The 14,465-nt window shown below is 43.8% G+C and overlaps 1 protein-coding gene across 1 annotated transcript in view; it reads right to left on the reverse strand.

Moving 5' to 3' along the window:
- ANO4 (anoctamin 4) overlaps positions 1-14,465 on the reverse strand; it is a 414,571-nt gene that overhangs the window by 63,678 nt on the left and 336,428 nt on the right. Inside the window, exon 16 of the mRNA XM_019480982.2 lies at positions 6,039-6,121. Within this exon, the coding sequence (XP_019336527.2) occupies positions 6,039-6,121 (83 nt within the window). The remainder of the gene's footprint in view (positions 1-6,038; positions 6,122-14,465) is intronic.

A 14,465-nucleotide genomic window follows, 5' to 3' on the forward strand; every position in this document is an offset into this window, starting at 1 on the left:
GGAAAAACAAGCATGGATTAAACTGTCAGCAATCCCTAGGCACTGTAATAAACTCTTATGACTATTAGCAGTCAGCATAAATTGTAACAGTCTTGATGGTCCTTTTGTGCTGTGGGACTGATTCATTGTACAGGTGACCAAGGGTCAAGGGAGCACAAAGTTGCTTAGGACCACCTTTGTAGCTCCCACACATCTGCCACAACTGAGGATAATGGTCCTTCATTAATCACTTCCTAACTTTAGCTGAACTTACTAGGAATTCCTGCACCATCTTTGTCTCTAACTTGCATGATTAAACTAATGTAACTGAAATCTGCAGGTGTGGTAAAGATATGAGAGAAAGACATAATTCAGTGGTACACAAGAAAAATTAACAAACTACCTGACCTCAGCTCTTTGCTTCTGCTGAGAAAAAGAAAATCTACAATGAGTGTTTGAATCAATTTTCTTTGGGTGAGGTTACATGTTATACTTAGACCACACTATGGGCACTTAAAATGTGAGTGTCTGCATGTTAAAGCTTGTTAATTCCTGCTAAGTGTCCTCTGAGTATCTCAAAGTTACGCCACTTTAGATGAGGGTTAACTATGGGCTGTGCTACCTAGCCTATGTAACTTCAGTCTGCTTCAGAGAGAGAAAATGAGCAATTTGCAGTCTTCTAGCATCCCAGGATGCACTGCTTTTCCCCTCCACACACACCCACCCACAGCAGGGATAGAAGCAGGTATCCTGGCTCCTAGCCATGCCTTTGCCCAACTGCCTTATAGTGGCAAGTCAGAGTTGTGTAGGCAATAAATGGTTTTAACCCTTAATGGGCTCCTGCTCACAGCATGTTCTAACTTTAACATTGGTTAACATTCCACAGATTTAGTGTCGTCTAAATGTAATGTGTAACTTAAACCTCTGAAATGCTAGCTGGCTGGTTGGGTAGGCAGGGTAATATAACATCCTGCTATTCTAGCACAGGAGTGATCAACCTCTGGCCCACAGGCCAAATGCGACCCACCGAGCCATGGCATTCAGCCTGCAGGGCTACCCATGGGTTGGGAAATTTGATGGAGGGGGAGCAGTGGCAATAAATACTTCCAACTTTCCTGCTACCAAATTCCCAAGCCCCATGAATCTTGATTGAGTCTGAGCCATCCCCTCTTCCTCTCCTGTGTGGCTGGTTTTGGCCAGGCCATGCCTAGCCATGCCTGCCCCCGCCCCCTAGTTTTAGCCCCTGGAGGGTCTAAGCACCATCTATCTGGCCTGAGGAGGAAAAATGTTGGGAACCACTGTTCTAGAACATTATCAGATGGTTTCCTGTTTTTTCCTGAAGTACCTGGGTATGAAGCTCATAAAGAGACTGAAATGTAACATCTGCATAGGAATGATGCAAGTGACACCACTGTGTCCAGGAATATCTCAAAGGAGAGTATGAGGTAGCAATGAGGAAGGTCAGTGCACAGTTTTATCCAAAAAGATCTCAAAGCATTTTACTAGCTGATTTACTAGTAAATCCAGGAGAAGCTAACATCTTCTTCCCTCTCTCATCCAAATTTCAATTATCACCTAACCCCTAGCATACTTTACTTACACAGCTCTTCTCCAGCATACATTAACCTGAGTATATCTATGCTTTTCACACAATGCAGATAAAACCAATTCTACTGTTTAATGGCTTTGCTTTGTCCACAACTGCCATGAAAACCTATTTGAAGTATAACTGCTGTTCAACTGCTGTGGAGCAGTTTTGATCACAAAGTGAAGAACGTCTACTTGAAGCTGGCAATTTAAAGAAGGCAAAGTATACTGTGGTCATGTGATAATCCTTCCTTATGGAAATTCTATGGGACTTTAAAGATCAAAGTGTTCAGGAGTTCATTGACTTACCTTTTTCTAGCAATGGCCAGACTTCTAATCATTACTTCCTTATATGTTTCTCTGTTTAAAAAACTACACCTTTTTAAAAAAAATGTTTTTTTACAGTTAATTGCAGGGAGAAATTTGAGAAAAACGAGAGTTCCGTCACACAAAATTTCTCACACTAGCAATATCTCATTTTCAAATTTCATGATGAAAATTACACCAAAAAGAAATAAAAATCAGACATTGTATCTAATGCTAATAAAAACAATACTTCCATTATTAAATGATGTCTATTTAAAACCATAATTAGGGATTTTAATTGATTTTGGTGACATAGATAATATAACAGCTGTACTGATTTTGTCCATTGATAACTGAATGGGTTATAGAGAAGGCTTAATTAGTACTACTTATTAAAAATAGCATAAATAATATCTAGTTCACAAGATAAATTGTATAAGGGCCAAATCCCTTTTGACTTCAAAGACATGTACACATGCTTCATGGTCAGAGGCTAAAGGATGAGCTATTTTAATTCTAGCTGAAACAGGATACTTGCCTTCCATCCAGCATGGAACCATTCCAATATATTACTCACAGTACAGATGACTCTGATTTTTAAACCTTATAAAAAGTGCACAGCATATCTTAATGGATGGGGGTACCATTCTGTACCACATAACTTTGCTTCATTAGTCAAATGTCCAAGTGGTTTGAGACACCATGAAAACACTGTTCTATGCAAACAGACGTGGAAAGGGGATTTTGCAAAAGGCTGGATGTTTCAAGGCTGGTCATTGAGCAGGTTTTTTTAAACACAATGATTTAAGAGTCACAGCTGGACTTATTTCCACTTACACAGTGTGTGCTCTGCAGGTTTTTCTGTTTTCAGCAGCAGTATGCAGAAATGGCGTAGAATCATGAGTTATAGCTGGGAGAATGACCTCAGTTCTCTTCTGCACCCTGCCAAGCCTATCACATGGATAATTACCTCTCTCTGGCTTTAGGATAAGTCATTGGTAAGGTTAGAATGACCAATTGCCAGCCCTCATGGTGCCATTGGGAAAGAGCATTGATAGATACTTTTCAGAATTAGGACCTTGGACAAGACTTCTGAAGAGGTGGCGGGAAGAGGTGGTGGCGGGGGTTGAGAGGGAAGTATGCTAATCTAAAGGTGGATAAAATACACTTTTCCACTGGTAAGGAGTCTATCATTGGGGCACATACAATCTGACTTAAGTCCTTCCCTGAACCAGACTGAAATAATACGGCAAAGCAATACAGCACATAATCTTGTCCAATTAAAACAGTATCGTAAACAGGACATTGTCAACTTAGAGAGAAAAATCACACCTGTACCTGAAAATATACTTGCTTTAGTTATAAGTGATCCCTGGAATCTTTATAATGAGAGGAACTGAATAAATATATATTTCTGTTGTCTTTGCAGTGTGTTTACTTTTCCTTTTGACAGCCTGTTAGTCAACTGCTCATTTTTCTCATACCCAGACATCGCTCTCATACATTGTTCTGAGGGGGCTGTAACATGTACTCTGTTCTCCAGGTTTCACAAGAGGACACTTTCTTGCAAAAGCAGAAATAAAGCTGAAACCAAAGCAGTCTCTGATGACATGTAGACATGTACACAGGGAGGAAAAGACAGGAGGCGGAGTGCTTTTACTAATCTCAGGTCTGATCAAAAGATGTTATCACAAGAATAGGAAAAGGTTATTATTTAATAAAAATGTAAATATAATAATTCTAAATGCTCTACAAGAGGAGATCTGCATCAAGAAATACTATATTTTTAAATAAAACCACTGCAAAGAATTTGAGTTGACAGACTTCCTGCAATGAGGCATAAAGTCTAGCTCCACACAGAAGAGAATACGAAGGGACTGCATATGTAAAAAGTTCCAAAATATCCAATGTGGAGATACCAGAATTCCTGCAATAGCAACTAAGAGGCACCATCAATTACTGAAGTGTCCTGTGAATTCCTTTTAGAGCATGTCTATACCTAGGCAATGCCATACTGTTTTGTTCCTATCTCCTGAACTGGGAACAGTGCAGGTAGGTTTGAGGTACTGCTGCACTTGGCTAATAACTAGGAACCTACTTAATTTGTGGTTTTGCAGTTTTTGTGGAGACCACGAAAACTGGCAGTATCCACAATCACTGGGAAATGTTCCATCGGTTGTGATTTCCCACAAAATCAACTAAAAACCCCCCAAACGACAGCATATTATTCATATAATAAACTGTTTTAAAATCTCCTAATCCTTACCATGAATTTAGACAATGTATCAATCCCTACAGCCACTCTCATATGCTTGAGACTACTGACTATCTGCAATGATGGCAGGGCCTCTCTGCCAATCAGCAGTGATAGTGGGGCCTCTCCACTAATTAGCAGTGAGGGACAAGACTGCTGGGAAATGCTCATGAAATTGGCCCTTCCTGCTGTGAGCAAGCCACAAAAATGGTTTTGTTTTGCCATGAGTAGGTCTCTAATAATAACTGCAGAGAACAGCCAATTAGCCCTCCCACAATACTGCACTAAGGCAGCATGGCAAGTTTCAGCATGGCACCACCCAGCAGGAAAAGTTGATGGGAGAGTTATGCCTTTAGTGTCTTTTTGTTCTAAGGAATCACACCAGTAAAAGGCTTAAATCTTGACCTGGAAATCAAGATTTTAGTTCTTCAAGTTTTTGAGTTCTAAATGAAAACGTCCTCTCACAGTTTCTGTGGTACTAATCGCTGGGGACTTCTAACCATTAGGAAAAAAACCATCACATTTAGCCTTATTTAACATCTTAAGTCTGAGCAGCTCCATTTCAGTGCACTCTTAGTGGGATATATATCCTTCCATTAGTAAGTGACCACAGCACTTAGGAAGATGCAGGACTGCAAATCAGCACTTGAAGAATGCTGGTATTCTCTAGACACACTAATAACCCTTTCAAAGCAGTCCTAGGACTGGTCTGACACCACTTGCATATGGCTGGTAAAGCTCCCACAGCTACTTAGAAGCCTATTTTCAGACCATGACCATCCTCTTTACTCCCTAGGGCTTCATAGAAAACAGTCATTTGCTTTGTTTTAGTTCTTCACTTATTTTCTGTACCAATTTTAAACTATCCATCCTACCAGTGAGTGCTCCACTATATGGCCTCTTTCCAAAGGGATGAATGCTATCCCATTAGAGCCCTGGGCGGGAAGATCTATAGAGGCCTAGAAGTATGTATTCTTTTCTAGAGGCAACAGAATAACAGATGAGCACATACTGCCTATGAATAGTCCTCTTGCAACTGTAGAGAGCCTTCTTTGGGCCTTGCAGGTTCTCAGAATCCTGGCCTTTCTCCACCAAGCCTCTTATTTTCCATTGCCGCCTGAGTCCTCCACGTACTACTTCTTTCTGTGCTGACTGCAGCTACTTTGCACATCCTAGATTCCTACCCATCTGTATTCTCTTCCATTAGGGTGAATTCAACACTTTGAATTCAAACCTCTTTTACCTATAATTATAATCTCTTTCATAATCTGCACAGCACTGGATAGACCTACTATGATTTGACAATAATGACCATTTGGGACTATGAGAAGTTGATAGGAACATTTCAAAGTTCCTTATCAGTATTCTTAGTGACTATCCAAAGCACACCTAACATTTTTTTATTTACCAAACTTTATGCTCATGTCTGATGTCCAGTTATTCAAGAAAAGGCAGGAAGGTCAAAATTTCTGCTGTATTTTTTTGGTTCACCAAGCAATTACTTTAAAAAAAAATCATGCTGAGAGTCTTTTTGGTGTGACGATTTTTTAATTCTATCACAACGGAAGCCAGATTCTGTTCATATTTATACTGGCACAAACCCAGATTGTTCCCACTGACTTTACTGAAGCTGTTTTGAATTCACATTGGTATAGAATAAGAACACAACTTGGCCTGGGGGCTGCGGGTGGTGGGGAGTTGGGGGTGGGAATGGAGTTTCTTCACAGTTCTCGATAAAGCAACCGGAGAGAAAATGCTCATCCTTGTATGAGGATAGATGGAAGATTCACCTTCTAGGTTCTAAGTATTGTGAGCAAAACGTTTGTAATAAAACTAAAGGAAAAATACTTTGTAGAGTTTTAACCAGACTCTTTTGTATACAGTATAAAAGAAGTAGATTATTTATACAGACCTCTTCTTCTTCCCAGTCTATCAAATCCCAATCATAAGCAATCACTGCTCGTCGCCTTTTCCAAAACTCCAGGAAAACAGTTGCTAGAGCAAAAAGAAAAAAAGGAAATATAACATCACTTTCACTTGATGGTGAAGTGTTAACTACTATCAATTCCTATTTTCATTTCTTTGCATAAATAGGTTTTGTTGAAATACAAATCTTTCCAATGATCAAAGCTATCTTCAAAAGATATTGCTTTCTATCATGTATCAAGCATGATTGAAGCTTTAGAAATTTAATATAGTGCTAAATGAAAATGTTTAATGTTCAGCCAAATAAGCAAAGGATTGAGTAGAATGAAATGATTCCAGTGAATCATCATAGCTAAACTAGACAGACTAATGACAAAGGAAAAGGTTTTTTGGGGACAATGTAGATAAATCAGGTACATTTTCTTATCAGAAAACTATTTAAAAATACACAAGGAATCTGAATTCTGGGGAAGCCAAAATCTATACATTCCAGTACGTATTTAATTCAATACAGAACAATTTACTCACACACACACACACCCACCCACCTCTATATATCAGAGTTTATTTTTTCCACGTGAAGCACAGTTGAGCATGAAGCACAGTCTGAATTTATAGAGATTATTGTAATATGGTATGCATAAAAGTGACTGTGCTTGCCACAGTATTTTATATTGTAGAAAAGATCAAAAAGCACTCAGTTGAAGATACCAGGACAGACCTCGATGTCCTGGTAACTAAAACTGGCAATGGATATCTTTTTTCTCTAAGTCCTATCTTAGAGAACACATATTCATGGACAAGAAGGCACTCTTGGCTTGCCTTCTGAGATTATCAACAAGGCCAGTTTTATAGTCTTTTCTGTGATGGAGCTACTCATTACCTAGTAACTGGATTCAGTGCACCAATTCATTTAATACAGACCAGGAAGCAAACCAGCCAGATAGCAAGATCTTCCAGCCACTATTAACTTGTCTTTGATTCCCGTGCGCCCCCCCCATGCACACATTGTTCCCCACCCCCAGTTCCCCACTTTTCAGGGAAAGTGGCAAAATACCAGAGTGATTCTCATCACAATATTTCTACTCCATGGATGCAGACTATTTAAAGAACCTTGTGAATTTTTTCAGTCCAAGCTTTTGAACTTTTCATCTATCAGGAAAAAAATAATTTGTTCCTCTTATTATTCAAGTATGTTTGGAGAAAAGGTATCTGTGGCTATATTAAATCTACCCTTTTCTTTTGAAGTTTCTTTTTGATGCTATTTTTAATTTATTCAGCAGTCACCAGTGGGATCCCCATGTTGTAGCCCTTTTTCCAATTGTATCACTTTTATCTTTTTCTACTGAGGACAGTAGCCCATCCTTTCTGTCACTGGATATTAATAAAATCATAGAATAATAATGACAAGGGATCTCAAGAGATCATCCAATTCAAATGCCTGCTCTAGGCAGGACCATCTCTGTCTAACCTAACCCAGACAAATGTTGATCTTAGCATACTACAGCATACACTGTTGATAGCTCATCTCTGATTGATTTCCCATATTTTTATACTTCTGAGAGCTGCTAAAAACAAATTTAGAGACCTATTTTTTTTTTGTTATTAGACTAAGACCCCCACCTACATATTACACTTAAGATGTGATAACCAGTCATGCCTTAATGGTCACCTGGCCATATGTTCAATCAATTAATGGTGTGTTCAAAAAAGGAACTAATTACAAAGTTATTCCACAAAATATGTGTAATAACTTTGTAGCAGCTTCCTACCACAACATTAACTGAACATCTGGTGGGGGCCCCTGTGGCTAGGAGTTCAGTCAGCTGATCAGAGCTCCCAGCTTGGGGGGGGGGGGGGGGGGAGAGGGGGAGGATGTGTATCCCTAATCCTGGGAGCTCCCAGTTGACTGCAGTTTCTCAGCTGTGGCATTGCATGGGGTGCCCCCATGGCTGGAAGCCCTGTCAGCTGAGGAGGCTCCCAGCATAGGAGCTTGCTTCTTGCTAGTGCAGGGGGACCCTGGGATCAAGTTCCCCCTGCATGGGCAATAAGGCATGATAGGACCTGGTTCACCATCCCACAATCATACCTCCTGCCATGCATGTGTAGCATTGCAGGAGGTGCAATTGTGTGGATGGTTCATTAGAACCCATCATGCCTTTACCTGTATGTGTAGATGGGCCCTAATTATTGCTACTACCCCACATTCTCTTCTGAAGGTGACAGCTTAATTTTGTTGTACTTGAAACACTTCTTTTAGGATAGATGGGATAGATTCATCCCATGTTTACTGTTCTTGTCAGGAACTCTGGGGCCCAAACCTAGGTCTTTCCAGGCTTGTGGGTAGTAGCCTGGGCTGCAGCACCACTAAGCAGCTAGCTAGGCATTGCACCCAGCCCAGCCTGGGACCTCCTGTGAGGTTCCCAAGGGGAGACCACGTGACACAGGGAAGCCAATGAAAGCCACAAGTCCTTGATGGGAGAGCTATAAAAATCATCCTACTTCCCCTGAGGCCTTGTCCCAGCAACAGTGTTTGTAGCCTTATTATTTGGGACCCTCCTGCCTTGCTCTAGTCTCACCTCTTTCTCAGCCCAGCTTTCCCTGCCTCCCACCTGCTTCTAGTCATTGACCCGTGTGCCTTGTTTTTGCCTCACCCCTGCCTTGGAGCCTAGTACCTTGTTCTTGCCTATTGTTTTGTATGCTTTTGACTCCCTGGCTCCTGACCTTTGTTCTGTCCTTGACTATGGGCCCATCTTGACCCCCAATCTGGTATCTCAGAGTCAGACTGACACCTGGTAGTGAGACCATTGGCTTTGGCTTCTGGACTTCTGGTATGGTTGATTTTTGGCAGCTGAAACCTGACGCTCCACATCCGGGTTGTATCCATGACAGCTCCTCAAGACTTTTTCTTGAAGCTCTGAATGTAACATGTGTTACCTTCCAGGCACATTTTGCTATAATTTTACTACACTATTGTTTATTTCCCTCTCAACCTCCTACCAACCTCCATTTCTGCACTCATTTCTCAACATCATCTTTTTGCCACATTCAATTCAACTTGCTTTGCCTGAGATAGAGATTGGCTTCTTCTGGTTAATGACTTACTCTTTATCTCTGATCAGGGATTCTCTTCTCTCTCAACTCTATTTCTGAGTATCACTGAACATCTCTTTCCTTCTTGAACACAGGTACTCAGGATTACTTCAAAGAACCTCCCTAAATTCCATCTTTTTTGAGAGCAAATGAAAGAAGCTCTGTGGCTTGAAAAAGAAAAGAGTTAAATACCTCAGCAAGGTTATATTTTCTTAAACTCTGTCTGCTCCACGATAATTCTTTTATCACTGAAAACATGCCTGCTGGGAGGCAAAAAGGAATTATAATGAGGACATTTTTAATGTCCTCTTAAGGAAATATGGGGAATGGAAGGAACAGGTATATAAGCTAAAGTAATTCAGTTGTTTCTCTAGCAAAGCAGTAATAATGGCTGCAGCTGGTTCACTCACTGTTGAAGGAATACACTTGAATTCAAACAACATATGTTTATAAACAGTGGTAGACAACAACACTTTTGTAATATTTGTCTCCAGTGCTTTGTCTAAATAATCAAACACTTTGCTACTTGATCTTAAAAAAGAATGTACTTGTAGTTTAACTGACCGACTAATTATCCAGGATACCTTTTTTAAATAAATGTGCTTTCATCAGTTTATATGATGATCCCATCTATTGTCTGAGCATTGAGTCTTTGTGTATGTGTATGTATGCATGAACACGTGTGAAGCAAGAGAGATTTTGCATAACTCAGTCATAACCCTAACTAACATCTGATACATTTTTTGGTAAGAATGAATGTCGATAATAGGAAACAAATGACATTCTTTCATTGAAGCCGTATCCACGTTTTCACCAAGCACAGTATATTTTTTGGAAACAGTCAAAATTTAGGTCTCTTTGTCAAAAGCAGAAACTGAAAAAGGAGGCCTTGAATTTCACAACCAGTGAGCATTCACAACCCCAACTGAAGTCAGTGGAAACAGTGTATGCCCTGACACTGAAAAAAGAGTAAGGCCAAAGTTGGTTGGAAACAAAAGCAAACAAATGATTTGTCCTTATACTGAGATTTGGTAATAACTATGTAAGAATCTATTCTCTAGAAAGCACTTTCTCTGCCTTTGATAATATTACTCTACTACTCACTGGGGGTGTTTACATGTGATGCTATGTGTTACGGCAGGGGTGGGCAAAATGTGGCCTGTGGGCCAGATGCGGCCCGCCAAGCCATTCTATCCGGCCTGCGGGACCCCTAAAAAAATTAGAAAATTAATATTTTTCTGCCCCTGGCTGCCCGTCATGCAGCCCTTGATGTCTTGACAAAACCCAGTAAGCGGCCCTCCGCCTGAAATAATTGCCCGCCCCTGTGTTACGGTGATGTAACATCGATGGACACAAACTGTGACGCTGCAGCTACGTTGCTGTAGCAATGTGCTCCCTCAGTATAGCGTGTTGCTATGGTGATGTAGTGGCTAAAAATAACAACGCGCCGTTGGCATGGCACAGTACAGGCTGTTACTGTGCCGTCATTTAGTACTTCCAGAAGTACTAAATGATGGTGCAGTAACAACTGTGTCATAGGGGCATGTGTAGACATGTCCACTGTACTCTGTTGACACTTTACAGCCATAAGCCCTCTGAGACACTAAAAACTACATATGAAATGGCTCAAAAATCTTTGGGGATATTTATGCTATTCATAACCTAATTTTGCATCTCTGCCTGTACACCCACAAGTTCAGAAATGACTTTTGCAAACCAGATATAGCTTGCTAATCAATTATTGACTTAATAGATGGGATAACAAAACCATTATCTGAAATGTGAAAGCTTTGAAGCAGGTATTTCAAAGACATCAAAGAGGTATGTGACCAAATCCTTTAGTCATCTTTGGAAATCCCAGCCTGCATCTGGTGAGAAGAACCTTAATGAAGAAAGTAAGATAGATACAGTTCTCCAGAGTCCTATAACATTCTTGGCTGATGCTGCTAAAATTAAAGGCACTAAGGAAATAGTTATAGTTCTGTCCTGGCCACCACAGAGTAATCAACCAGGAGAAATATTTTATTTCTTAAGATTTATATAGAAATAAAGTGGCTATTCCACTTTTAGATGCATTTCCTGAAAGTTAAAAACACATCCATGTAAAAAGATAAAAACAGCAGCTTCTCTTCAGCTCCTGCCAAGATATAACCAACCAGAAATACAGTCTAAGTCACACCTTATCTCTAAGTGCCAGCCCCTCTGAGTCTAGCTCCCCTCCAAAGGCCTAAGTAAATATATGGGCCTTGTTACAGACTGAAGGGCAATGCATACTGTTTATTTTGGGGACAAAGATACTTTAAATGAAGGTTGCAACTACAGAAACAAAATCGTTCAGACATCCTCCTATCCTGAAGTAATACAATAATCCTTATGTTCATGTTAAAAAGGTCAGTTCAGCTATGTGACCAAGTGTATTGTAATCTCTTCCCCATCCCCTCCAGTGGAGATTATTTCCAATTCTATGCAGATTAACAGTCTGGGACAAAACAGATCCAGATATAAAGTCTGGAATTGTACAGAAAAAAATGAAAAAAATATTTACACCAAATAGTTACACATCTATCAATATAGATACCTCAAAATGCAAAATTGAACTGAACCTCAACATTGCACATTGCGGAAGCAAAAATTCAGCTGTGCCCAGCAATGTAGGCAGGTCTGTCCCACTTCACAAAGGAATTTAATTTAAGCAAAGAGCAGAAAAATATGTTCTCCACATGCAACTCAAGCACTTATTCCCTCCATCAGAAAAAAAGTGATCTAGGTGCACGGGGGGACTCCTGTCACTGTGCAAACCCTGGCAGAGGCCTGGGGGGCATGTACCCCCCAATCTGTGTGGGGCAGAGGTGGCTGCCACTGCACACTGGGCTCTGTGCCCCACTGCCACTGTCTCTGGAACCATTCGATGCCATGTGTGTCCCACTGCTGGGCAAGCAGGGGCTGCAGTGCAGCCCAGTGGCGGCAGGCACATGGCGTCATACCACTCCCAGGGCAGGTGCTATAGGGCACAGAGCCCAGTGCACAGTGGCAGCCAACTCTGTCCCATGCATAGATTGGGGGGAGCATGTGCTCCTTGGGCCTCTGCTAGGGTGTGCACAGTGCTAGAAGCCTCCCCACACCCCTGGATGAGCCACCCAGGCTCTGATTGTTCCACGACCTGACCCAATTGGGGCCCCGTTCACCCCAGTCCCTGCTTCTGCCCCACTTCCTTCCTCAACATGGGGGCTTCAATCTGCCCTCCCTCCCTCAGTTCCTTCCTCTTCACAGAATCAACTGATACTTGCCTGCTGTGTTGGGCAGCCAGTGATCCACACACTAGGCTGTGATCCTGGCTGTGTGCATGCCCCTCCCCACCCCTGCTGCATCTGCCAGGAATCCATAGCCAGGCTGCCTTGTGGCCTTACCTGCTGCCCTGCATTTGGGGTGGCTGAGCTCTGTTAGCCCCACTGCTTATGGGGGCAGACTGGGCTTGCTCCCCACCCTGTTGTAGCCCAGGGCACCAGGAAGATCAGTAGCAGCAGTGCATAGTGGCTTGGGCACCCCTCATCCTGCACAAACAGCTCATCTCTCACTGGCTGGGGCACATGCAGCAGGGGCATGCTAGGGGCACAGTGGTGGAACAGGGTGGGGCTGGCCCTGGGGTACCTCCCCAGAGAGGCCCTCAGCAGGGAGGGTGGGGCACGATTAGCCCCTTAACCCAGTTGTCTGGGAGCCCTGCACACCCTGAGCCTTGGTGCTATGGGCTTGGCAGAAGAACAGTTGGTCTGCAGGAGGAGAGGGGAGGAAGCAGGGTCTGGAGCTGTGGCAGCAGGTTCTGCCAGAAGTCTGGCCTGTCCCACCCTGGGAAGGGGGTAGAGGAGGCAGGCTGCCTGCAGCCAGCACCCAGCAGCCTTCTAGCCTCAGGGAAGTGCACAGGGATGAGGGGCTCACCTGGAAGCTTCCTGGACCCAAGCCTGCCCAGCCCAACTTACTATGGTCCCAGGGCACCCATGCACGGCCAACCCCTAATCTGAGGCTGGGCAGCACATGGCCCCTGGTGCAGAGAATCTTATCTCTGAAATGTTGCAAACTCTCACAAAGGCCTTCTGTCTCTTGCCTCTGCAAGGCCAACATCTGGACATGGGGAAGATGCCATAGCAGCCAGCAGGGATGCCAGCTCAGGGTTGCTGCCATCCAGTGCTGAAGCCCTACAGATACACTGGCTGTGTCAGCAGCCCACCCTGGATCAGACCCTCCTGCTTCAGTGGCTGGTGCTGGAGGAGAGGAAGGTGTGAGCACAGGCCTGCTGGGAGGAGGACATTACCTGGCGGGAATGCCCAGGTGGATGCACAGGACAGGGTGGAGTGGGAGTTCTGGGATTAGTTCCTGGCCCTGGAGCAGATTGAGCTTCTCAGGCAGCAAGTGGTCATCCAGGCTTGGCAGTGGAGGCTATGGATGGAAGCTGGCAAACCTCTGATGCCCTCCTGGGCCTGGCGGCTGCATGCATGCTCCACATGGCCTGGCCCCCATCCATAGCCCTATAGGGCCCTTGGTATCCACCTGCTTCCTCTGCTCACCCTGGCACCCCTGCCTGGGCCTGGGAGGAGGTCCTTCAGTGTCTTGCATCCACAGGAGCCCCTGGCATGGCCCCTGCCCCAGATCTGCCACCACCCACCTGGGCGTGGCCCCACTGCTTGCCCTGGCACCACTTGGCCAAGGACCCAGAGATGCCAGGAGCAGCACCACAAGGGGACACTGGCCCTGCACTCAGGCAAGCAGAGGGGATGCCACCCCCTGGAGGAGCACCATCTGCCATCACCCCAGGACAAAGCCACCTGCAGTTGCCATGGCCCCAGATCTGCAGGGAAACAGCCCAAGGATGGGGTGATGGTCATCTGCTCCTTAGGCACTCCCAGCCAGGACTCAGAAACAAACTGAGACTCTTGTAAATAGTTTTGACACTGGGTAGAGGGTTTTTTATTGTTGGTGGGTGGGGAGGGTGCTGGAGGGGCTCTGTTTGCTGGGGTGGGGAGGAGGGAGAGGTCTCTCTTGGTTGAGTGGGATGGGGGAGGGGTCTCTGTGTGTTGAGAAGGGAGGGGCAATGAGGCTCTATGTGTTGAGGGGGATGGGGGAGGGATGGGGTGGGTGTTGTGAGGGGAATAAAACTTTTTTGTTTCAAACATGTGCCTGACCTAAGAGTGGTGCTGGGGGTGGGTAGGGGGTAGGGAGTGTTTGGGCAGCGGGGCAGGTGGGTGGGAGGGAATGCTCCAAGGGGTAGTTCACCAGAGCCTCCCACACCTGGTACCCTGGACCCTGCTGGCAGGTGAACAGTTTGCCT

Source organism: Alligator mississippiensis, chromosome 4, assembly GCF_030867095.1.
Source record: "Alligator mississippiensis isolate rAllMis1 chromosome 4, rAllMis1, whole genome shotgun sequence".
Taxonomy (NCBI): Eukaryota; Metazoa; Chordata; order Crocodylia; family Alligatoridae; genus Alligator; species Alligator mississippiensis.